This window comes from Amia ocellicauda, chromosome 9 (genome assembly GCF_036373705.1).
Source record: "Amia ocellicauda isolate fAmiCal2 chromosome 9, fAmiCal2.hap1, whole genome shotgun sequence".
NCBI lineage: Eukaryota > Metazoa > Chordata > Actinopteri > Amiiformes > Amiidae > Amia > Amia ocellicauda.
Genome location: NC_089858.1, coordinates 33,483,389 through 33,508,852, shown reverse-complemented (window position 1 = coordinate 33,508,852; position 25,464 = coordinate 33,483,389). Strand labels below are relative to the sequence as shown.

Sequence of the window (25,464 nt, the reverse complement as noted above, 5' to 3'; positions counted from 1 at the left end):
AGACAGAGAGACAGAGTGTGAGAGGGAGACAGAGCGAGACAGAGAGACAATGCTTGAGACAGACAGAGAGACAGAGTGTGAGAGTGAGACGCACTTTAGCTAAACTTTTGTAATATTTATGTTCTGTTTTTTGGAGATTCTCACACACTTAAGCCCTCGTCAGCCTACCTCCACCGAGTTCCGTGGACTGTCGCTGTCCAGAGGGTGTCTTTTTGGTGGCATGGGCGGAGGCGTGCCCGGGATGTCAGAGGTCACCTCCCCATCGCTCTGGAGGGAAGTGAAACCTGCGCCGGAAAGAAGGCAGTAGCAGAAGGCATTTTAACAGTGGCATGATTTTCTCCCTGCCAGAGAAGAGTGGCACCTTGGCATTGTCGAGCTTTAAGACCAAAGCAATAAGAGACTCCTTACAACTCATCACTGTACTCCGTGGAACAATACCAAAACAGGAAAACAGAAGAACAAACATGATTTTCAAAATGAACCATGACTTCTTCGCTGTCCAGCCCATTTTACTCTCATACATCAAGCTGTACTGATGAAACAAAAAAAGCAAATACAGACAAAACTGAGTCTGAAATATTATGCAATCTCTTTTAGGTTTGTGCAAATGTAATCAAGGCGAGATACCAAGCCTGCAATATTTTGTTGGTGTCTTATTTCCATTTTTGTACATAATATTGAGACTGGCATTGTCTGTGTGCCACGAGTGGTTTAGAGGCACAAGCAGTCTTTATTGTTCTGACTGCATGCATGGTCTAAATCTGTGCACGGTGTGAGGGCAGTGCGGAGGCTAATGTAGTGTGATGTTCTTAAATATTTTGTTTCAATGTTGACTATAATGTGACTTAGTCCCATTTGACCATAGTAATATGTATGGATTACTGCTATCGCAAGCCTTGCATCAATGCACCTGCCCAATTAATGTATGAGAACGAGAATCAGGATTAAAGAAGAGCGAACGAGGAGGAGAATAATATAAAGTTCTCACTGGAGCTGCGGGGCGTGTGGGGGGAGGAGGGGAGGGGGCTGAGGGGGTTGGCCAGGTTGAGTTGTGATGATGCCCCCTGGAACAGAGACAGGGTGAGGCGCCGGTCACCAAACTGCAGACTCTTGGGTCTCTGGGGTCTCTCAGGGGGTGTCTGCAGGGCAAGAGGACATAGGGTCAATAAGTAGGTTCTCACCAAAAAATCTGATTGCAGTTACATCTCAGTGAATACAGTAGATATAGAGAGATTTAGAGAGTCTGTCTGTCTGTCCCTCCGTCTCTCTCCAAACACAGCCAGCTGTGGTCACCTCGTCAGTGTCCGCCTGCCTCTCCACCAGGACCTGGGATTTGCTAACACTCCACTCCTTCCGATTTTTGCGGCCTATCCGGTTGTCCTCCTCTGAGCGAGACAGGACAGAGGTTCTGCGGTCATTCCCTTGGGACAGCAGAGAGCTGGAGAGAGGGAGAGAGAAAGGGAGGTGTCAGAAAAAGCCTGAGAAAGAGAGGGAGAGAGAGCCAGGGACATAGAGACACGTCAGAGAAATGGAGAAAGGTGCCAGAGAAAAAGGCGGAGGGCAAAAGCAGTTAGACGGGGAGATGAGGAAACTGAGTCCAGTATGTAGTAGGCAGACAGACAGACACACACAAGAGAGTGCGAGTGTGAGAGGACAGAGATTGACAGACAGACAGACAGAGAGGGAGATGGCTGCTGGTGGATACTGACTCCTGGGAGCACGGCCGGGAGGGGGTGCCGTCAGACGAGCCGGAGCTGCTGCTGAGCCCCGAGGAGACAGAGGACAGAGTGGACACGGTGGACATGCGGCGTAGTGTGGACGACATGATGTACGGCATCACTGCCGAGCCCACACGGCTCTTCTTCCTCTCGGTCAGAGAGCAGGGCTGGGAGAGAGAGAGGGAGATCATCAGTGCACAGCTCAGAGACGCAGGGAGAGAGAGAGGCGGGGATGCAGAGAGAGAAAGTAATCATCGCTTTTATTTATTATTGAGTTGATATCTTCAAACTGGGGCTAAAGATCATATTCATATGGAATAGTAACACCAAACAACTGTCTGAGTGAATTTGGTGAAGAAATCATCTCCAAGACCAGGGCTAGAGACCCTGCTGTACTGTGTCTCTCCAGAACCAGTGGTGCACAGCTTGTAGGGAGTGTGACTGACCAGAGTAATGACCCCATAGTGTTTCTCCACTTTCTCCCTCAGCTCCTGGAAGCAGGTGACCAGGTGGTTGTGCAGCGGCTTCAGCTGCTCGGTGGATTTCTCCCCGTGAATCCGAATCCCATCAGCCAGCAGCGGGATCTGCAGAGGCAGAGGGAAAGTAAGGGACTGGCAGGTTTGGGCCCAGACTGGGCGAAGGACATCTAAGGTGCAGATTCAACATTCAATTCACAAAGAGAAAAAACATTGTATTTAAAGCTGACATGACACAGAAGTGGGATGCATGTTATATGCAAGCGTGTGAATAGTGCCTTTGTCATAATAAGCTGCAATGTTTTGTTCCGTCTGTGGTCAGACCTGCAGGGCGATCAGGTGTTTGAGGACCTCGATCCGCTCGAGGTCTTGGGGGTGCTCCTGCATGTAGGTGTCCGTGAAGAACGCCTGGTGAGAGACAGGAGACAGTCAGGCAGCCAGGGAGACACAGAGACAGAGAGACAGATAGCAGACATGAGACAGAGTCCGATGTTGTCAGACAGACATTAGACTGAGACAGACTGACATAGATTGAGATTAACAGAGACAAAGTCAGACTGACCTTCTCGTAGTTGGAGAAGCCGCCCATGACGGCAGGGTCGACGATGCCGTTGAGCATCATGGACAGTGGGTGGACAGACAGGGCTCGGTCGCAGGCCTGCTGCTGCACCAGGTTACTCAGCTTCTCGTTGGCCATCTCCATCGTCTCTATCGCGTTCTGCAGAGGACTTATCTCCTCCTGACAGCACACATACACACACACACACAGATCAGTAATCAAAGACTGACAGACCCATATACAAAAATACAGAGAAAGACCACACTCTGAAACTGTGAGAGACCTCATGGGTTCACAGATATACCCAGACATCCCCCTCCCCACCACACAAGCTGACCGGCTATACCAATCTGAGATAGACCTCACCACCACATCGACCCACTGAGGAATCACAAATAGAGACTGAAAATCACCTGACCTCAAAAGCCAAAACAAGCAAGCGTCCGGTTTGACAGCGCCAGACTTACAACAGAGACGGACTTCACTTCAAACCACTTCAGGATGCCGGGGAACTTGTAAGCGGTGATGTAGGTGGTCCTCTCGATCCACATGGTCTGGAGAGAAGAAGATGAGCAAGAGTTTTAAAACGAAAGGAAGGAAAACCACCATCTCTTAGCGATTTGATTAAAAAAAAAACTCTCAAAAGGGTATTTGAGTGCCTTGAGTATCCCTCCATCCTTGCACAGAACTCCAATACCTCCCTCGTCTGTTGCTGTGACCCTAACCTGTACCCTCCAATGCATCTGGTGTGCACTGGGCTGCAGGCCACTTGGGAGCTGCCAGGGCCGGTTTAAAGGGAAAGGATCATTGGCTTGCTTCTCTGGGCCTTCAGCCCCTACCCCACCCTTTCTTGGTTTCTTTCAATGATGTTAACAGTGTTAAAAACAACCTTGGGTACACACTCACTGCAAACTCGTTGTCTGGGTTCTTTTCCCCTTTCCTGAAGGGCCGCGAGTATTGGAACTGGTCCACCTCATTGGTTCTGTAATAGCTGTAACAGAGAGGGGAATTTGGGTTAGGCATAGAAGAAAAAAAGTGTCTTCCCTACTATTCAACTTTTGATATACAACCCAGCTAACCCTCTTGATCTAGAATCCCATCCCAACTTGAAATTGTAACACATTTCCACACTTAACCATTGGAAATCAAACCTCAGCAGATTTTAAATGGTACCATGACGATATTGACCCCACCCCACGTTCCTGACCCAGCCCAAGCAGCGTGGACATCCTGGCAGAGACTCATATAGTCCGAACTGGCACCCCCAAGTCTGGGAGGCCGGACTTGACCAGTGGGCAGAAGCTCAAACAGGCTCAGATTAAGCTAAAGGGCCTGACAAAAATACAGAGGAGACTTACTTCAGTATCTGCTCTGGCACTCCTTTGTCCTTGAATCGCGGTGGAAGGCTGAGCACCGGCTTGACAGTGAAACTCTGGATGTCTGCAGGCCCCTGGCTAAGGACTGGTACCAGTTGTACAGTTCTGGTCAGTTACAGGAACAAGATTATTTTTGCCAGTTTTGGGGGTTTGTTCCAAGGTCAAATTTGGTTTCCCCCTTTTTTTTCTCACAGTAATCACCAAAATGTTAAATTGGTTTAGATCCACCAAGCGATAACATTTTTTCTTGTATCTTTGCAGCAGAATCTCCACACTTTTGAAATTCATCTATTAAGTGTTCAAAGGATGCCTCTGCAGATTTGTTTAGTATTTTTAATGCCTAGTTCGGAAAATAATATCTGCTGTGATGGAACTATTATTTTTAAGTATTTTTTTTTGTGGGAGGTTCCCTGAATAAGAGATTCCAGAGAAGTCACGAGTAGCTCAGTCAGACACATAAGTGCAGGTGTACTGCCTTGCCCGACGTAGGACAATGAATCAATTGAGTCACAGGTGAACATCAAGAACGAAAGGATACGCTGTCCTGGAGAGTTAAGGATGTTTTCACCAGGGGGTGCTGTGCTGGTCATCCTCACTGCCATGGGGAACTGGGACAGCAGCTTCTGGCTGAAGTCCTCAAGCCACTCGTACTCTTTACCCCGGTGGATGAAGACCTTATTCTGCAACCAGAGGAACAGCGTCACTTCACCGCCCTGCCCACGGGGGATCGGGCAGCACTGCGTCATACCCCAACTGCAGCCGGCATGCACATGGCGCTCGGCTGCTTCAGTGTTCCTGAAAATGCATGACTGCCTACAGTTACAGTTGCTTCCTCTTTCAAGGTCAATCCCTTTGCCTTTCACTAAGGGATGAATAAACTACCCTACATTTGATTATTTCTATATCTCCTAGAATGTATCTGAATGTTTTTTCATCCCTATCACTCGCAGGAAAAAGCTATTGATAAAACATTAAGGTGGTAACCCAGTAAAGGTTCCTCAGGGCAAGGAGAGTGAGGGAGCAGAGAGACAGAGCTGAATCTCACCCGGAGGAAGGAGGGGAAGCCTTGGCCGTAGTATCCCACCGCAAAGTACTCGGGCTGTGGGCGCATGGCGTGCATGATGTTCTCGTAGAATCGGGCCTGCTGCTTCTGTGGACGCAACACACAGGAAGACATGCGTCAGACACGGGCAACATCACCGAGGACTAGACAGTCATGCACCGTTCACGCTCTAGATCAGCACAGCCCAGTCCTGATCCTGGGTTCCCAACTGCCTCAGCTAACTTGTTATCCGTTTTGTTATGTTGGTGATTGAAACCTTGTGTTGGTGGTCCTAAGAGACTTATTACAGCGGCTAGATAAAGGCCCCTCCAGGAGCAGGACTGTAAATTCCCTGCTTTGAGTAACATAGCAGTAACTCTTTGTCGACAAGCAATGGGATTCTCACCAGCAGCTGGCTGAGCTCCATGAAGTCAAAGATCTGATTCTCATACATCCCAGCGAGCTCCTTACTCAACTCAATGGCCTTCTCCCACATCTGAAATAGCAGAGAAAATGGCAGGGCATTGAAGCACACCAACACATCACATCTTCACTGGCATCACCGCCTCCAAGAGCAGCATCGGCCCAACAGACCAGTACACATCATTATGAGCCTGACTGCAACTGTTAATTACATAACTGCTCAAAGTCTATGTATACAAAGGGGTCCAGACTACGGGATGCTCTGGAATATTCCATTGCAGAACTCAAAGTGTTGATTGAGGTAGAAGTCTACAAAAAACAGGTGAAGGATCTGACAGAGAGCTCAGTCACTGGTATCCCTTGTTCCTCACCTTCCCCTTGTCCAGATAGCTGATGATTTCCTGGAACAGTTTCTCCTTCAGCTCCTGCTGGGAGGACACCTGAGAGCCAGCCCGTGGGATGAGGTGGGAGAGGCAGGGCTTGTCGGACCACTAGGGAGACAAAACCAGCGTGCAGTCAGAGATGGGCCAAACCCATTTTCCTCATTCCATTTTTGCTTTCTCTATCTTCCTGTAAGCAGATATGGAATGCTGCCATTTTCTTGATTAAAACATCAGAGGAACAGCTCAACAGGCCAAGGCCTCCACTCAAAAAACAGGTTAATAGAGCTGACATGGCTGGCATAAATTTAAGCAATATGGTAGCATAGGATTGTGGATTTCAGAGTTGGTCAAGGCTTCCCCTGCCAAGTATCTCTACCATCCCCAGCATAAACACAGGTAATTCTCTAAATGAGCCACATTTACATCTCCTATTGGACCTGATGAGATTGCAATCGTTAGATGAACTCAGGTCAACAGAATCAACAGAATCTGTCTGTCTGAATGTGTAGTGTTGTGCCAGTCGAACCTCCAGAAGCTCAGCGTGCAGCAGGAGGGTGTAGGACGCCTCTGTGAAGTTCTCGCAGTCCAGGTGCAGATCTCGAAGCTTGTACAGGTACCTGGAAAAGGGAAAGAGGGAGAGTCAGCAAGTGTCCAGATCAAATTTGCACAGATTAGGGTCAATCCCAGTTTCTCCATAAAATGTTTGATCATATTTGATTTGATTTGATTTGGTTTAGTTTGGTTTGTTAGTTGTTTTGTTTTTTGTCTTACCTAATATAGATATCCTCTCTCTTCTTCTCCTTGTAGAAGTTCTGCAACACAGACAACACTGTAACACCTTGCCAATACACTGACCCTTACATATGGGACACTAAGGTAAGAGTGCAGGGCTCTGGGTGAGGTTTTCCAGCATAAATCATAATAATAACAGTCGGGGGGTGTTGGTATGTATTGGGAATGTTGGACGCACCAGCACATTGACAGTGCAGCTCATGCGATGCTCGGGGCTTTCGTCATGGGTGATGGTGCTATAGGCCAGCAGGTTCTCCAAGAGGCTGCTGAGCAGGAGAGCCAGGGCCTCCCCCGACTGGGAGAGGTAGCGGTGTCTGCGACAGTGCTCCAGCAGCCTGCAGACAGAGGTGGGGACAAAATGGTAAGAACAGAGGACAGGGTCCATGAGACACACAGACAGGGACAGATGACAGGATCCATGAGACACACAGAGAGGGACAGGGACAGACAGAAGGACATAGGTACACAGGAGGTTAGATCAAATCAAAACTTTGGCTTAAATGTATCAGACAGATAGTGTCAGTATCTGATGAGTAAAAGAGGGACCTACGTCTTCTCTAGCAAGAACTTGTACTGCTTGTCCCCTCGGCCGCCTTCCACCTCTTGATCCAGCTTGGTGATGAGTTCATTCTCGAACTGTGGGACACAGACCCCCCTGCCCGATTACACAAGGCCAAAACTCGTGCCTAGGCACTGTCAACAATGTTCAGGGTTAGAAGTGCCACTCTTTGTAATTGTATTTAATATGTATGAGATCACTACCGCTAGGAGCTTTGAATAACACAATCTGCACCACCTCGTAATCCCTCTTGAAGATGGCAAGATGGCACCTCAGGCTAACTTCAGCATCCTAAATGCCAAACATGTGCAACAGCCACCAAACAAAAACAATAATCCAGTTATTTGCACCGGCTGCTCTCACCATGTGGAAGGTGTGGTTGTGGCTGAAGTTGTGCTCACACTGCATCATGTCAAAGAAGATGGGGATGGTGGCTTTCCTCAGGTCGGGCTCTGGGACCAGCGTCACCTCCAGGATGGGCCCCACCATGGACGGGATAAACTTCATCTTGTGCGGGCCTAGATCACACATTTTAGTTTGTTTTATTTTATGACATGAATACCTTTGACTGTCTAGGTCCCTGTGGATCCACAGCAAAATTCAGACTTTCCAAAGTCATGTTTTTGGGGTTGTTTTATTTTTGTTGTTGTTATAATAACTGTATAACAAGGGACTGGCAAGCAGATATCTACAACTTGATTTTCTTTCATTCCCCAAATGACAAATAGCACAAATTCCTAAGGGTGAGAAAAAGTCAGCGCCTTTTTCCTCATGGATATGCTTCAACATAATAATAGTCCCTGTGCAAGACATCTCAAGAGATCCCAGATCCTCCCCACGTGTCAATGCCTTATCATGTATTCTAGCTCTGAGCTCGTCTGCCTGCACTGGGGGAGCTGTTTTGCTGGCTCACGTTCACCAGCAGGCAGCATGAAGGTCCTGCGCCGGCACACTGAGTGGCGGGCAAAACCACAGCCACTTCTTACCCAGGTTGTACCACATGTCTCGAATCTTGAAGCCGATTTCCTTCCTCATGTCTCCATATCTAGTCAAAGAGAGGAAAGACAGACAGTGTGTTTTAGCAGGATTAACAGAATCCAGTTCCTGCTCTGCTCCATTGGGGCCAGCTCTGTGGTGGTTTTCCTTTCTTTCTTGACATTATAAAGCAGAGGACCTGTACCAGCTCTCTTTTAATATAGTGGAGAATTTGATCTCATATTAAAACGTCATCTTTTTCCTAAACGTATTCCCAAATGCAGGGCTGGGTAATCATCCGCCATATGGTCTTTACCTTACAAGTCCACATATTGAATTTGCAGTGTAAAGGCCTTTGCACACGGGATCCAATGATGCATCCGATTTTTACGTGCGTGAAGATGAGTGTGTCCAATCTGAGCTGGCACACCAAAATTGTTGTACGACGGTGGTGCGTCAATTTTGGAATTGAAATACATTCGATTCAATCTGATTTTACGTGCATTACAAATGACATTGACCAATGAAAACAATGTTGTTTGCATCTCATTGTAGTTGAGGAGGTAAAGAAACAGTGATGCAGCTTGTGAGACACATACCAGCACAAGAAATGGGAAAGCCTGTGTATCTGGTACAGAATGTGCAAAGTCCTTGACTTTTCGGATGACAGACTACAAATGATGTATTGGATCCAGTGGCAACAGCCTTAAGTATCCATGCACTTGGAAGACAGCAGGTGCCTCTTCACAATGACTAGTACTTTAAACCGAATCTCACCCTGCACAGAACTTGACTCACACTCTTAGAAGTAATGTGTTGAAAGTCTACACAAAAAATGTGTTAATAGTACTATGACACATTTTGTGTTGTTTTCTACACAACATGTGCAGAGTATGGTCTTTCTTCTAACACAATCAAAGTGTGTTATTTATTTTTAACCACAATCCTCTGCGAAATGTGTCTCAACCAATCACCTCCCACAGTGTCTGAACTTTCTACAAAACCTGTTCTGCGGCCACGAAATTACAGAGTAACATCAACTTATTTTAATCCTCAATTTGCATCATATGTTGTTTTTAACACATTTGTTTTAAGAGTGCACATTTCACGGACAGTGGACTTGTCCACTTCCTGTAAGAGGAGCGGGGGTGTCGGTGTCACTAATAAAGCCGATGGGAGAATCCACAAGTGGACCTCTCTGAACACAAATCTTCTATTGCAAATGCGATTGTCATCTACTGGGAAAAGGACACAGTAACTGAAGGCCTGTATTGTTTTATGAGTTTTCCCCACTTTGGACCTACTTGTTGAGGATCTTGGTGCGTTTCTCCAGAGAGAAGGTCTCTAGCTGCAGGGATCTGTGAGTGAGGAAGGCCACGGTGAGGTGGAAGTAGTTGTTCCAGAGCTGCCAGGATTACAAAGACCAAGAAGACAGGAGTTGAAACGTTTGTGGCTATGCTCTGTGACTGTGACTGTACAGCTCAAGATGTTTAGAAGTTGTGGACGCGCCAGAGAGATGGGACACTGGGATGAACAGATATCACTAATCGGATATCATTTGTAATTCTCTCTCTCACACACACACTAACCTGCAGCTGAAAATGAGCCTGGTCCAGGAAATATTTATTGAGGACTTCAGAGTATTGGTTGATTGCTCGTAGAAACACTCTGGGGGAAAACAAAATCAAAATTAGGAATTACAATCTGTGATCGAGACTTCCACAACTGTTTGTGAAGTGTCTCAAGTTTCCAGCCCTAAACTGGGAACAGTGTCGGTCTACCTGATCTGAAGGAGGTTCATGATCATCCAGTCACTGGGGAAGACATTCCCGATCAGATCTTTAAACATGATGAATGTCTCCATCAGGAAATCCTGATCAAAATGAGGGGGGGGAGAGAGAGAGATATATATAGAGAGAGAAAGTGAGAGGGAGGCAGATTGAGGAGAAACAAAATACAGAAAAGCAGAGGAAATAAAAGGAGGTGAATTATAAGATGCTGTTTTTGCTAAATAATTCATATTCTATCATCTGCAATGCACATGCACACTTTCACCATTAATGTCAGAAACCCAGGAGACAAATATTCCTGTTGTTGTGTCCTACTGGGTTTGTTTAAATCACTGTCACTGCAGGAATAATTGACCAGTCGGGGAATTGCTTACGATAATGTCCTGTCGAGTCTTGAAGGTGCTGATGTAGTGAGTGTAGTGACTGTCGTCCATCTGTTTCAGGAGTGCTGTCATGCATGCCAAGTAGTGACCCTGCGAACAACATGTGGGAGGCAGGGGCAGGGAGAGAAACATGAAATCACAACAGCATGTCTCTGAAACAAAAACACAATGCTGAGGACCAACAGGGTGAATAAATCAGCAATTGAAAAGCCTAGAACCCAAACTAGTAACATCAGGAACGCTGATTCTGACACAACTTGATTTTCAACAATATCTTAAAGTTGGTCTATTCTCACTGCTTCTTGTTAACCATGGTGCCTACAATGCAATGCTGAACATGCAGAACAATGTAGAAATAAACCAAAGCAAAACATACCATTAAAATCCAAAACGGACAAACTAAAATTGGGCAGTAAATATTTGTTTCCACGATTGTTTTATTATTCCCCCCACTTCCACTAGAGAAGAGTCAGTGTATGCTCTAATAACAGCAGTTCCCTCTCTGACGTCTCCCCGGCATCTCTCGACCTGCAGGCCTGGTTCCCGTTTCTAAACCGCCAGGGCGGCTTTTCAAAACCTCTTTGCTCTCATGCAATCATGCGTTCCTCTGTTCTCTTAACTGCACACAACCTTCTGGAGACTTCCCCAAACCTACACATGAGAATCTCTCTCCTCTGCATACCTGGCCTTTTACTCTTTAAAGCTGTGCAACTATTATAAATAAAAACAGGAGCATATCAAATCTCTACAGCAGGAACACTCAGCTGGAGGACTGAAGGAACGTAATTTTCACTCCAGGTCTAATTTTGCACCAAAAAAAGGAAATTAGCTAGTTTATCCAAAAGTGTCACACTACAATACCTCACTGTTTCACTCAAACCACTCTCTTCCTCAAAAGAGAATATTCTGCTTGCCTTTGAGTTTACGCCACTTGCAAAAAAATACCACAATCTCGTTATTATTTTTCGATTGGTCAAACTGTGTGTGTAGCCAGCAAATCAAAACACATAATATAAAGTCTGAATTAAATGTAACAATTGGTTCTGGCTGACAAATACAGAGGGGGGGTTAGGCACTATATACTATGTACTGTATACTATATATATGTCAATATATCAGTATTTACCCCCCGCCCCAGCCCTAAATGCTTCTGACTGAGGGGAGGCAGGTCCGGGTGTGACTCATGGACACATTTCTGACTAAAAATGGTGTGAGTGCTAGCAGCCCTGTGTGTTATTGAACTGGGCTGCAGGAGGAGGAGGGAGGAAGGGAGGAACAGAGGAGAGAGGAGAGGAGTCTTACAATGAGGGGGGAGTTGCGGTTCATGCTGATGACGGTGCGATTCACCCTGCGGAGGAGGCGCTCCATAATCAACTGGATGTGACTCCTGGTGGGACCCTGCAGACAGAGGATCGAGAGATGGGGATGAAAGAAAGAAAAAAGAAAGAAGACGGAGCGAGACGAGGGATGAGGGATGGAGATGGGAGAAAATGAAAGATAAAGCATCAAGACCGGGAAGTGGGGTGGAAGATGGAGGTGATAAAAAGGAGGAAAGAAACAGAAAAAGAAAAAGAAAAAGGTTAAGTGAGAGACAGATAGAGTGAGAAAGAGAGACTGAACAGGAGAGAGAACTGAAAGAGGGAGAGAGGGAGAGGGAAAGAGTGAGGTAGGGAGGTAGAGGAAAGAGGGATAACAAAGAAGGAGAGAGAGAGAAATGAAGGACACAGAAGGAGACAACCCCCGACACTCACCACATCCTTCCTGTCCAGCATGTCCAACACGGTGCTGAGCAGCTGGGCGCAGGCCTCGTAGTCCGGCTTGTTGGAGTAGTCGTCCAGCTGACCGCTCAGCTGGTCAGTCATCAGTGGGAGCAGGATGTCCCGACACTCTGAGGGAAAGGTGGGCCCATGTTATTAGCAGTAGCAGAAACTCATATGTAAGAAGAAACAGACAGAGAAGCTACAGAGATGCCTAGGTGACATATTGTCGGACTGTGGGATAACAAAATGTGTGTGAGCGTGCAAGTGTGCATGTGTGGGTGTCTGTGTGTCAGTGTGGGGGGGGGGGGGGGGTCCTCACCTGGCTGGCGAAAGAGGTCACTCTCCACTATCTTACACATACAGCCTAGCTTCTGACGGACCAACTGGGCATCAGGGATACTCTCGATGAACTTGGTCAGGAGTACGCTGAAGAAAATACAGAGGGGGTGGGGGAGAGAGAGAGAGAGAGAGAGAGAGAGAGAGAGAGAGAGAGAGAGAGAGAGAGAGAGATGAGAACCAGTGACCAGGAGGCCAACATTCTTTCCTGGCATCCAGATACAGTTATTTTCCACCTCCCATAAAAGTAAATCTAATACAATTTGTCAGCATTAGCGATATCCCTTCCCCTCTCAGACACAACCATCTTAACAGAACAAACGCTCGCCGCAGGGTTACCTGAGCTCCACCACGTCAAACACCAGCTGGACATCGTTGATGATGGTGGGGATGTATTTCAGAATGGCGCCCTGCGAGAGACAGACACAGTGTCACACACTCAGGGCCACGGACCGCCGGACACTGCTGTGGTCTGGGAGAGCTGCCCTCACAATCAGCCCCATTACACAGGAGGACTCAGAATCGCAACAGCTGTGAATGTCCTGTCCCCTACCCCCCAGTTTCATCTCCCTTTCCCTCCCTGATATCATTATTGATCCCTTATCTTATCCCCCCTCTCCTCTCCGTCTCACTCACCTCCTTGCACTCCCCTCCCCCGTGGTACTTTCTCCCCACCTCTCTTCCCCTGCCTTCTCACCACCTCTCCACCTTCCCAGACTCACTTTGATTTTCACCCCCTCGTCCAGCGGTCGGTCCATCAGTGTGTTGAAAGATAGGAAGAGCATCCGAATGGAGTTAAGAAACTCGTCCCCATCCTCGTTGTTCCCATAAAACCTGAAAGACACCCAGAACAATAGTCACACAGAGACACCCACCTAAATATACATAACCATACACATACATATGCATATAGCAGTAATTAAACTACCAGGGATTCATCTGAGGTTCATATCAGGGCGTGGGACTAAATAATTTAATGTAGTCTGGAGCAGAAGAGAGTCATTGTGCCAGTTTACCTTATATCAATCATCCTACCAGTGTTACAGTGAGGGAAAAAATTATTTGATCCCCTGCTGATTTTGTACATTTGCCCACTGACAAAGAAATGATCAGTCTATAATTTTAATGGTAGGTGTATTTTAACAGTGAGAGACAGAATAACAACAACAAAATCCAGAAAAAACGCATTTAAAAAAAGTTATACATTGATTTGCATGTTAATGAGGGAAATAAGTATTTGATCCCCTATCAATCAGCAAGAGTTATGGCTCCCAGGTGTCTTTTATACAGGGCTGAGATTAGGAGCACTCTCTTAAAGGGAGTGCTCCTAATCTCAGCTCGTTACCTGTATAAAAGACACCTGTCCACAGAAGCAATCAATCAATCAGAGTCCAAACTCTCCACCATGGCCAAGACCAAAGAGCTGTCCAAGGATGTCAGGGACAAGATTGTAGACCTACACAAGGCTGGAATGGGCTACAAGACCAACACCAAGCAGCTTGGTGAGAAGGTGACAACAGTTGGTGCGATTATTCGCAAATGGAAGAAACACAAAAAAACTGTCTGGGGCTCCATGCAAGATCTCACCTCGTGGAGTTTCAATGATCATGAGAATGGTGAGGAATCAGCCCAGAACTACACGGGAGGATCTTGTTAATGATCTCAAGGCAGCTGGGACCATAGTCACCAAGAAAACAATTGGTAACACACTACGCCGTGAAGGACTGAAATCCTGCAGCACCCGCAAGGTCCCCCTGCTCAAGAAAGCACATGTACAGGCCCGTCTGAAGTTTGCCAATGAACATCTGAATGATTCAGAGGAGAACTGGGTGAAAGTGTTGTGGTCAGATGAGACCAAAATCGAGCTCTTTGGCATCAACTCAACTCGCCGTGTTTGGAGGAGGAGGAATGCCCCCAAGAACACCATCCCCACCGTCAAACATGGAGGTGGAAACATTATGCTTTGGGGGTGTTTTTCTGCTAAGGGGACAGGACAACTGCACCGCATCAAAGGGACGATGGACGGGGCCATGTACCGTCAAATCTTGGGTGAGAACCTCCTTCCCTCAGCCAGGGCATTGAAAATGGGTCGTGGATGGTATTCCAGCATGACAATGACCCAAAACACACAGCCAAGGCAACAAAGGAGTGGCTCAAGAAGAAGCACATTAAGGTCCTGGAGTGGCCTAGCCAGTCTCCAGACCTTAATCCCACAGAAAATCTGTGGAGGGAGCTGAAGGTTCGAGTTGCCAAACGTCAGCCTCGAAACCTCAATGACTTGGAGAGGATCTGCAAAGAGGAGTGGGACAAAATCCCTCCTGAGATGTGTGCAAACCTGGTGGCCAACTACAAGAAACGTCTGACCTCTGTGATTGCCAACAAGGGTTTTGCCACCAAGTACTAAATCGAAGGGGTCAAATACTTATTTCCCTCATTAACATGCAAATCAATTTATAACTTTTTTGAAATGCGTTTTTCTGGATTTTTTTGTTGTTATTCTGTCTCTCACTGTTAAAATACACCTACCATTAAAATTATAGACTGATCATTTCTTTGTCAGTGGGCAAACGTACAAAATCAGCAGGGGATCAAATACTTTTTTCCCTCACTGTATGAATATGCTTACTACGCATATTTTTTTATTTTTAATAGGGAAATACAGAGAACTGTTGTGTCTGGGTCACTGCATAAAGGCGGCCCAACTGGGAGTGGTGAATTGTGTGGCAGCGTTTGATAAATCACGGGACACAGACGCTGAGACGAGATAGAGCATGTGGGAGACAGAGGCTGACCTGAGGTAGAGCACACGGGACTGCACGATGAAGCGGAAGAGATACTTCATGGCTTTCAGGGCCGAGTACAGCAGCTCCGTCAGGCTGGTGTCCTCCGCGTTCCCCACGTAGAAATTCAGCACCTTGGTCAGCTTCCTAAGATGGAGAGGGAGAGGGGGAGAGGAAGAGAGGGAAAGGGGGAGATGGGACAGGGAGCGGAGGGTGGAGAAGCACCAAGAAGAGGAGGTGAGAGACAGAGAGAGAGGGAAGTGTAACAGCTGTGATCAAGAAAGTCAAGTCTCAATCAACCTCAAATCCTCCAGCAGAGCAGTCCCTGACAGAAACTCACGAAAAGGCCAGCGTAGCGCTGAAGTGCTTGGTGATGTACGTCTCCAGCACAGGGTTGAAGTGCTGGAACTTGATGTCTCCTATGAGCGTGATGATGAACACCTGCAGAGAGAGGACCCGCTGTGAGCACCTTGAGGCCTTCTGCCAGAAACGCACATTTGCAAACACTTTGTGCACTTCACAGGCACACATCTTGCAAAACAACACACATGACACATCATTACATTACATTATTTGTCATTTAGCTGACACTCTTATCCAGGGAGACTTACATTTGTACCCATTTATACAGCTGGGCATTTTACTGGAGCAATCTAAGTGAAGTACCTTGCTCAAGGGTACAACAGCACAGCCCCACCTGGGATTTGAACCCACAACCTTCCAGCTATGTGTCCAGAGCCTGTAGTGCACCTGAACTCACCAGGGCATTGAAGACTGGCTTGTCATAGGTCTCCTTCTCTGACGTCACCATCATAATGTTGAAGAGGGCATCCAGAGTGTCCTGCAGGAACTACTCACACAGAACAAAGACAGAGGGAGAGAGGGGGGATAGAGGGAGAGAGAGATTGAGGGGGTAGGAGAGAGAGAGAGAGATGGCTGAGATCAGGGTATCAGTTTCCAGTGATGGAACGGATGGTATGGGGTCTACTGTTGTACCCCCCCACCCCACCCCGCACACACCGCACACACCGCACACACATGCTCCAGTACCACCCCTACTCCTGCACTCTGCCACTCACCTTTACGATCTCGCTCCCCTCCACCTCCATCAACCTGCCCAGGGTCTGCTCCAGCTGCTCAGGGTTCGAGCGCCAGTTCAGGAGCCCCAGCAGGTCCACTGAAAAACACCAGAGAGAGAGAAAGAAGGGCATTTAAGATGCTGACAACAGAATACTTCTCAAATTATTTTTTGTGGTCATTCTTGTGATTGTTGTTGTGGTTATGGTGGTTGTTGTTGTGGTAGTTGTAGTTGTGGTTGTGTTCTTCTCACCGTTCTGAGTGAGCTTGGTGGAGCAGGTGAGCGTGGCGATCTGGAAGCTGTCCTTGGTGATGGGGACGGTGCCGGAGTGATGGAACTGCTTCCCAGACTGCCTCTCCTTCTCCTCCACCTCAGTCCACGTGCTGGGCATGCTCAGATACGCCCGTGCATCCTCCGCCTTCTTAACATCTCCCTGTGTTCACCCACACACACACACACACACAAAAGACAATGTACCAATCACAGCACAGAAAACAAAACACCCCCAAGCCCTTGTTGGCTGAAGCAGGGGTGAGCTGCGACCAGTGAATTCAATGCCATTGGCCATCCGCCATCCCAGGTCGACCCTGTTTCTGGAGACCCCCACTCCTGCAGGTTTCACTGCTCTCTCTAAGACACATATGTGTGGACACCTGGAAAGTCTGACTAAGTACGCCCCCAACATCTGTCTCAGCACAGCAGTTTTAACGTGTCTGGATATAACAAAGCCCAGAATGCACTGCAGTATTTCAAGACTAGGGTTGGCCGCCCTTGATCTAAAGAAACCCCAAAAACCCTGCTGGTTTGTTGCCCCATAGAACTAGGTTTAGAGAACACTGGTTCAAAGGCATCTTCCAAAGCTTGAGCATTGGGAGACCTTGAAAATACTTTAACTTAACTTGTATGGATTGCGTACACTGATCAGTCTAGGGAAGTCAACTGAAAGGAAAACTCCTATAACCTCAAGTGACTAGCACAACAATTTTTTGAAGGCCTCCTGAAACAGGGCCATGTTTCATTTTAAGCAGATATTAATTGAAGAACTTCACTGCACATTTGGTTAAAGAGGTACCATCGACATCATCAATTACAAGACTGGCGTGTATTCTTCAGTTTGAGCTTGCCTCGACTGCTGGCCACAGCATGACCAGGGAGGAGGGGACTCTACCTTGTAAACGATGAGGTCGTGCTTCCCGTCTCGCAGGGTGGTGCCATCGGGTTTCATCAGCCTGACGAACGCCATTCCAAACGGCTTTTCCGACTTGTCCCTGGCTGGAGACACAACACAGTCAGGACAACAGCCGACATGTGGATACCTCTGGGGCTCATGACCACTAGGCAGAGTGCTGTAAAAGTGTTGATAGATCCAATTTAAGGAAGTGGTTTAAAGTAATGGATCCTGTCCGAGTCAGTGTTGTTAGTCTCACTGCCGGGGAGTGTCTGCGGGGAACCCAAAGTCAGTGTCGCACCAATAGTGCACCAGTAATCAACTTCCCCTGCATTATTTCCTCTCAGCCTGCACAGTCTCAGTCTGGATGTTATTTGTCTTGGTAAGCTGTGTGGTCAGACAGAAAGAGCCGCGGGACATGGGCAGAGGGAGGGGGGAGTAGGGAACTCACAGTCCTGCGAGGAGCGGTGCCGGAACATCAGCTGGAGGTGACAGCGACCCACATCTTCAATGGGAATTGCCACCTGGGAGCCAGAAGGGAGAGAGGGAGAGGGAGTGTGGAAGACAGTGGAAAGAACAGGGAAAGATGGAGATAAAGGGAGGGAGATACAGAGAGCCAGAGCAAGAGAATAGAATAGAGAGGGAGAATATTTCAACATTTCCATTGACTGGTGCTTTTCAGTCGCAGGTTCAGTAAGCAAAGCCGCGCCGATTCGAGTCCCTCCCGGTAAAACCGTACCTTGACCGTCTCGTTCCAGCAGGGCTGCTTGACCTGGTAGTAAATGACAGACTTGTACTCTGTGATGCCATCGTAGCCGGCTCCAGGGAATATAGCTTTCTGCAGCAGGAGGGGAGGGCAGAAACATAGACATTAAACTCGGTGTTGGTGTCCTGCAAATACAGTCCTGCCAAAACATCTTGAACTTTTCACTCCACCTGAGCTCCTGCCTACACTATAGCCCCAGTGTGTGTCTCGGTGCAGTGTCAGTGTGAAGTCAGTGTGTCTAACTCGTCTCTTAACTGATCCAGGTCTAATATAATGCCACCTAGGAAACGTATACCAGGTGTACATCTACTGTCCCCCTCACCTCCATCGGCGTCCCGTCCTCGTCCAGCACGCTCATCGTCACCTCCACATTCTTGGGCGTCTTCTTCTTGCCCCGGTCGAACTCGCCCTGCAGCAGCGTCACATAGATGTCGTTGCGCACATTCCCTAGAAAACCAAAGGGCAGTCATCCCCGCCCCACCATGAGAGGCACATCATAGCTCACAACAGGAAGTCCTACCACTGTCCCCCTCTGTTTCCTGTCCCACGTTATTCTGAGGTCAACCGTACCCCTCTCACCTGAGCAAGAGGTACCAAACGAACATTGTTATTATGATTATGATTATTAGAAGCTCGTGTGAGATATTCTCTCTGTGGGCAGGAGGCTGATTTTGAACTGGGCCCTGGTTGTGACCTCTTGTCCTGGGGTTGTTGGCTCTAATGAGGGTCTCACCTGGGAGAATGATTTCGGGGAAGCCCATTTTCCTCACAATGGCAGTGGTCCGATCCACAAAGTGGGGGTAATCTTTCTTGACCTGAGAGAGATCCCCCGGAAGCAGCTTCAGAGTGACAAACAGTCCTGGACAGATGCACAGACATACACACACACAGGCAGAGGGGTGGAAAAGCAGACAGATTAGTGCTACAGACTTCACATCATCAGCAACATGTCCAGCATGATTAGACTGGGTCACAGAAATCCAGGAGATGAAACTATTGATCCCTCTGCTTTGTCACTCAGTCTGGTAAATTAAGGAAATTGAACTTGGTTTTAGGGAGCAGAGGAGTAGACTGTCGATGCCGTCTGATGGGCTGTCTGGGTTCCCCACCTTGACCTTTGTGGTTGACCTCTCTGCTGGCGATGACCTTGTTGAAGACAGAGGTCAGGGGCTCGTTCTCCCCGATCACCCGCGAGGGGATCAGCGGAGACATGATCAGTTGCCTCTGACGGATGTATGTCTCCATGGCGATCCTGGGACAGAGAGAGAGAGAGAGGATGGGGGACAAAGAGAGGGGAAGTGGGGAAAAAAGAAGAAAGGACAGAGAGAAAATGAGGGACAGGAAGTTGTGCCGTGGAAGGCAGCAAATGAGAGAGAAAGAGAGGTGACAGTCAGAGCAGCCATAGATGAACAAGTGGACTAACCCATTCAGCAGCTCACACTCTCTCTCACAAACTACTCAAAAACGCAAACACACAAACACACACACACACAGTGTGGAAGCAGCCCACTAGGGACAGCACTGTGGTCGTGGGAACTGTCTGACCACCCTTTATCTCAGGGACCATCGAGGATGGGCATGTCTGTCTGCACCATTACCAAGCACACAGTCATTACTCACTACACTTATCAGATCTGGCACACTGCGTCTCTAAGACTACTCTCGACACACTTCCACACCCACATACATGCTTCTTGCCTCCTGCTCAAGCTAGAAAATGTAGTATTTCTGCCAATAGCTTCTCTTGTGATGCAATAAAATCAAATAATAATAAGGAAATGCACTATCATAAACTATCTGAGCAGTTTGTCCAGACAGAGCATTCCTAAATCAGTGCTGATTATAGTGTTGAAACTGGAGCTACAGGTGGCTTGCTGTCCTTCATATTTAGCAGTGGATTCTGGAGTGAATGCGTGAATGGGAAGACTATAATATCCACATTGCTAACAGCCACAAACTGCAGGGAGTATACTTATCCCTTAGTCAGTGTCAGTAGGTGTCTGTGGGTCGGGTACGAGGGATGGAGACTCACTGCTGGAATGGGATGAAATGCTGCTTGTCTTCGTCGTCCACTTTCCCGTGAGCGATGTCCGTGACGTCCATCACTGTGGGGATACACAAACACAACACCGCGCCGGTCAGCAATGTCAGAAATGTAACGAGAGAGAGGAGATCTACACTCACCTAAAGGATTATTAGGAACACCATACTAATACTGTGTTTGACCCCCTTTCGCCTTCAGAACTCCCTTAATTCTATGTGGCATTGATTCAACAAGGTGCTGAAAGCATTCTTTAGAAATGTTGGCCCATATTGATAGGATAGCATCTTGCAGCTGATGGAGATTTGTGGGATGCACATCCAGGGCACGAAGCTCCCGTTCCACCACATCCCAAAGATGCTCTATTGGGTTGAGATCTGGTGACTGTGGGGGCCAGTTTAGTACAGTGAACTCATTGTCATGTTCAAGAAACCAATTTGAAATGATTCGACCTTTGTGACAAGGTGCATTATCCTGCTGGAAGTAGCCATCAGAGGATGGGTACATGGTGGTCATAAAGGGATGGACATGGTCAGAAACAATGCTCAGGTAGGCCGTGGCATTTAAACGATGCCCAATTGGCACTAAGGGGCCTAAAGTGTGCCAAGAAAACATCCCTCACACCATTACACCACCACCACCAGCCTGCACAGTGGTAACAAGGCATGATGGATCCATGTTCTCATTCTGTTTACGCCAAATTCTGACTCTACCATCTGAATGTCTCAACAGAAATCGAGACTCATCAGACCAGGCAACATTTTTCCAGTCTTCAACTGTCCAATTTTGGTGAGCTTGTGCAAATTGTAGCCTCTTTTTCCTATTTGTAGTGGAGATGAGTGGTACCCGGTGGGGTCTCTGCTGTTGTAGCCCATCCGCCTCAAGGTTGTACGTGTTGTGGCTTCACAAATGCTTTGCTGCATACCTCGGTTGTAACGAGTGGTTATTTCAGTCAAAGTTGCTCTTCTATCAGCTTGAATCAGTCGGCCCATTCTCCTCTGACCTCTAGCATCAACAAGGCATTTTCGCCCACAGGACTGCCGCATACTGGATGTTTTTCCCTTTTCACACCATTCTTTGTAAACCCTAGAAATGGTTGTGCGTAAAAATCCCAGTAACTGAGCAGATTGTGAAATACTCAGACCGGCCCGTCTGGCACCAACAACCATGCCACGCTCAAAATTGCTTTTAAATCACCTTTCTTTCCCATTCAGACATTCAGTTTGGAGTTCAGGAGATTGTCTTGACCAGGACCACACCCCTAAATGCATTGAAGCAACTGCCATGTGATTGGTTGGTTAGATAATTGCATTAATGAGAAATTGAACAGGTGTTCCTAATAATCCTTTAGGTGAGTGTATGTGTCCTGTGTGGTTACATGGCTAACATGCCAAAGATCCAAGGGTTTCTGTCCAGCTGTTTCTTAAAGGATGTGGGGGAATCTGCTTCAGTTACTTGTTCCAGATTCCCACAATCCTCTCCGCTTCCTGTTCTCGGCCTTCAACGTTTAACGTCACATTCCGCCAACCCACTAAATCTATTCTCTCTGACTGCCGGGTTACTCGGTTTAAATGATTAACATTCCTCTCAGCTCAGGGTTTTCAAAATAATTTCAGGATGGGATTATTGGTCGCTGTAGACAAAGTAAAAATAAGCGACTGCTATATTTTTCTGACACTTCTTTTCATATCCTGTGTGGCTCTTGCACGGTTTACCGTTCTGAAGTGTCAATCAGATTACACAAAGAGCTCATAAACTGTACAGAATATAATTGGAGACAGCTAGAAATGCACTGTGTCACATGTGTATCTGTATGTACTGCACATGTATGCATGTCTATACCTTCCCCCTTCACTCCCCTGCACATCTGGCCCCACAGTCACACAGATCGGGTGACAGAGAACAATAGTTCAAAGACGTGTGAATCAGAAACCAGGGCTGAAAACTGGGAGTCAATACCAAGTAGAGGGAGGGAAACAAAGTCTAGCCTCAGGACTTCTCTCTCTCCTTCTCTGTCTCTCTCTGTTTCTCTCTTTCAAATGTAAATCAAACTGTCTCCCACTTCCTCTCCTAACCCTGTCTCTTTCAGTCTCCATGTCTACCTCCATTTAACCTTCCCCTCCTTTCCCTCCCTTTCCACCTCTCTCTGCACTTCGCAAGTGACAGACAAAGCCGGGCAGGTGTGAGGAGGGAGGCGAGGAGGGGGCTGGTTTTCAGTTCCATTTCCCTCTCTGACTCTCTGTATTTGATCCCTGCACAGGTGCCATTGAAAATAATTGCTTCCTCCCCCGCCTCGTGTGAAACAAGAGCTTCTTCAGAAAGACAGGGGGGCAATTAATTACCTTGTGCAGTCATAGAATTCTCTTTTTTTGTTCCTGGTTTATCCCTTTACGAGGCCTGGGCCAGAAACAAATACAAACGAACCACAATTTATATAAATAAGGGGAGGTGAGCCTCTCATTCATTCAGGAACGCGTTCATTTCAGAAGTAATGAAAGCCCAGATGCTGGAGGTCAGGAGAAACCAAGGGAAGGTTCACAGCCCAGGAGGAGACAGAGCTATCTTGTCTGTGCAGTTGTGCAGACAGACCCTGGCACAGCGCCTCAATGAACACACACAGCTCAGGTATCATTTCTCCATTCTTCCACTTTCATAGTTACCACAGTGAAGAAGTGGACGTACTGGAACGTGTCTGTGTAAATATACAGATATATACAGAGCAGGATTGTCTCTGTAACCAGTGGTTGTACTATCCGCTTGTCCCCAGTAGAAGACAGGGATGCGGCTCCCCCAGACCAGGGCAGCGCTCCAGATTCTCACCTGCCACTCCGAAGGGGCGTCGCAACCCCCCCGTGTGTTTCTTGCCCTCCTTCAACTCCATGCAGCCCACCCGGATGATCTGACACACCAGGAACAAGCGAGGTCGGATCAGGTCACTGCTGCTCAGGTCCTGGGTGGAGAGAGAGATAGAGAAGGAAGAGTGAGAGAGAGACAGACAAGCTCAGAGGAGAGTGTGGACACAGAGAGAGAGAGAGAGAGAGAGATGACAGGGAGACGGAGATGTTTACCGTGAACAGCGCTGGCAGGTTATTTAGCCTCTCAATCTCCTTGGGCATCCCCTTGCTGTCCCAGCGTACCAGAAAGTTCTCGCTGCAAAGGCAGAGACAAAATATGTGTAGAGGAAGACTACAATGTTCTTGATTGAAATGCATTATTTCTTTATTAACTCCAAGAACCGGTGGAGCAAAAGAGCAGCAGGCAGCAGTGGGGCGTTTTATCCATTATTGCATTTTCTACATTCGAGGGGGCGACAGCGAGTGGGAGAGGGCTGTTAGAGTGACCTCTGACCTGATGAACTCGGACTGGTCGGGGTCGTACAGGGACATGAGCAGCTCGGCATCCTCCCCGATGTTGCAGACGAAGTTCTTGAGGTTCATGAAGAGGCTGTACGTGTGAACCGTGCTGAACAGGGACTGGCGGCTCCTCTCCAGGTTCTGCAGCCGAGTCTGTAAGAGGGAGAGGGGGAGAGAGAGAGTGTGAAGCAAGGTTAAGGATAGGGGGAGCGAGAGATAGATAGAGAGAGAGAGAGAGAGAGAGCAGGAGAGTGGGAGAGGGAGTGAGAGTGAGGTATGGGTACTGTGCCACACTGCCAGGCCGGGCCGCTCACCTTCTCCTCCTGGATGCGCTCATCAATGCAGCGGGAGGCCGTCTCGTGAGCGCGGAACAGGCTGATGGTGCTGCTGCTGTCCGGGTCCAGTGTGTTCCCCCCCTCGTCCCGCACCACCAGGTCCAGGTCCAAAATCCTGCCGGAGGAATGCCAGAGGCTCAGAGGGACAGGTCCACACACAGTCACTGTCACACCACCTAGACTGGAGCCAGTATTGTGTGGCCACAAAAGCTCAGATTTCCACTGCCTGCACGATGGGACCTCCGAGCAGAGATTCATACCAGGTGAGCCTCCTCCAATGCCACATTTGTCTACACACGAAGGAAACCAAGACTTGGCCTGTGTCCCTCTCACCGGTTGCCATAGTCGATCTTGGCCGTCACTTTCTTCTTCAGCTCCACCAGGTCATCTTTGGGCAGCGTCCCCGACACAATCTGGGAGCGATACTCGATCAGGCTGTAGGTCATCTGCTGCACGTGGCGGAACTGTGTGGTCTTGTTGTTCTGACAAACGAAAGCACGAGCAGAAACACGCATGCATGAGCATGTGAGCATGTGAACACGCACATGCATTAACATCATGAATACAAGGGGGTTTGCAGTGTTCTTCCCCCAGCCCCCAGGCGGAGCAGCAATGACATCAACAGGAGTCAGCAATGTCCTCTACAAAGAAATATACCATTCTCAAAACACGCTTGTCTGTCCTGGAAATTAATGTTCATCATGGTAAATTCTACCCTTATAAAACATGTTAAAGAAATAAACAAACAAGTTGCAGGACGATGCTGGATTTTAGGAAACACGCATGGTGTGCTGACTCACCACGTAGAGCTTGTGCCAGATCTGTGCCCATTCTCTCAGGGTGGCGCCCAGCTCCTGCACCAGGGGCTGATCAGTGGGGATGACTATTTCCTGCTGCCTGGACAGAGAGAGGGCAATGGGGTCAGGATCTCAACCCCCTGTTCCCCAACCTTTTCAATCCCAAGCCACACCTACCTCACATAAGACTTGTGGGGCACACCAAATCAGCTAAGTTGTAATTGGGGTGCAGATGAAGGTAGGAGTGGTCTAACAGTTACACTTGAGTTGTATAGAGAGCCCTGGTATCCCTGGGTCTCCGTTCTCTTTCAGCCTCCGTGTCAGCAGACGAACTTACCCTGTTCCTTCTACCTGCGCCTCCTTCAGGTGGATGTAGGAAGCTGGGAAGATACCCTGTGGAGAAAAGCACAGGAGTGGGAGTCCTGTTAGCATAGCAGGGAGGCCTGTCCATCTGCAAAGGCTCCTGGGAAAACTCTGGCACAACTGTCACTGTTTTATGGGTCTCCAGTTGGGAATGCTAACATCTACGGACATCCGCACACAGGCACAGCTGGATTAGCTGGGTTAGCTATGT

At 47.9% G+C, this 25,464-nt stretch overlaps 1 protein-coding gene across 1 annotated transcript in view; it reads right to left on the bottom strand.

Annotated features, from left to right (window-relative positions):
• The window catches only part of dock5 (dedicator of cytokinesis 5), a 37,377-nt gene that overhangs the window by 2,343 nt on the left and 9,570 nt on the right, over positions 1–25,464 (bottom strand). The window contains exons 4-51 of the mRNA XM_066714197.1: positions 25,228–25,283; positions 24,894–24,990; positions 24,427–24,575; positions 24,073–24,208; positions 23,754–23,911; positions 23,474–23,555; positions 23,226–23,355; positions 20,397–20,469; positions 19,474–19,616; positions 19,098–19,223; positions 18,687–18,811; positions 18,338–18,436; positions 18,050–18,122; positions 17,599–17,702; positions 16,683–16,863; positions 16,432–16,529; positions 16,113–16,202; positions 15,693–15,793; positions 15,365–15,499; positions 13,295–13,406; positions 12,912–12,982; positions 12,556–12,662; positions 12,228–12,364; positions 11,779–11,874; positions 10,468–10,566; positions 10,085–10,176; positions 9,893–9,971; positions 9,608–9,708; positions 8,315–8,373; positions 7,692–7,846; positions 7,320–7,405; positions 6,948–7,104; positions 6,749–6,789; positions 6,504–6,594; positions 5,966–6,085; positions 5,578–5,667; positions 5,175–5,279; positions 4,668–4,809; positions 4,112–4,193; positions 3,660–3,744; positions 3,221–3,307; positions 2,757–2,933; positions 2,519–2,602; positions 2,165–2,302; positions 1,710–1,885; positions 1,294–1,438; positions 989–1,139; positions 169–284 (exon numbers count right to left, since the gene is read on the bottom strand). Of these exons, the coding sequence (XP_066570294.1) occupies positions 169–284; positions 989–1,139; positions 1,294–1,438; positions 1,710–1,885; positions 2,165–2,302; positions 2,519–2,602; positions 2,757–2,933; positions 3,221–3,307; positions 3,660–3,744; positions 4,112–4,193; positions 4,668–4,809; positions 5,175–5,279; positions 5,578–5,667; positions 5,966–6,085; positions 6,504–6,594; positions 6,749–6,789; positions 6,948–7,104; positions 7,320–7,405; positions 7,692–7,846; positions 8,315–8,373; positions 9,608–9,708; positions 9,893–9,971; positions 10,085–10,176; positions 10,468–10,566; positions 11,779–11,874; positions 12,228–12,364; positions 12,556–12,662; positions 12,912–12,982; positions 13,295–13,406; positions 15,365–15,499; positions 15,693–15,793; positions 16,113–16,202; positions 16,432–16,529; positions 16,683–16,863; positions 17,599–17,702; positions 18,050–18,122; positions 18,338–18,436; positions 18,687–18,811; positions 19,098–19,223; positions 19,474–19,616; positions 20,397–20,469; positions 23,226–23,355; positions 23,474–23,555; positions 23,754–23,911; positions 24,073–24,208; positions 24,427–24,575; positions 24,894–24,990; positions 25,228–25,283 (5,337 nt within the window). The remainder of the gene's footprint in view (positions 1–168; positions 285–988; positions 1,140–1,293; positions 1,439–1,709; positions 1,886–2,164; positions 2,303–2,518; positions 2,603–2,756; positions 2,934–3,220; positions 3,308–3,659; positions 3,745–4,111; positions 4,194–4,667; positions 4,810–5,174; positions 5,280–5,577; positions 5,668–5,965; positions 6,086–6,503; positions 6,595–6,748; positions 6,790–6,947; positions 7,105–7,319; positions 7,406–7,691; positions 7,847–8,314; positions 8,374–9,607; positions 9,709–9,892; positions 9,972–10,084; positions 10,177–10,467; positions 10,567–11,778; positions 11,875–12,227; positions 12,365–12,555; positions 12,663–12,911; positions 12,983–13,294; positions 13,407–15,364; positions 15,500–15,692; positions 15,794–16,112; positions 16,203–16,431; positions 16,530–16,682; positions 16,864–17,598; positions 17,703–18,049; positions 18,123–18,337; positions 18,437–18,686; positions 18,812–19,097; positions 19,224–19,473; positions 19,617–20,396; positions 20,470–23,225; positions 23,356–23,473; positions 23,556–23,753; positions 23,912–24,072; positions 24,209–24,426; positions 24,576–24,893; positions 24,991–25,227; positions 25,284–25,464) is intronic.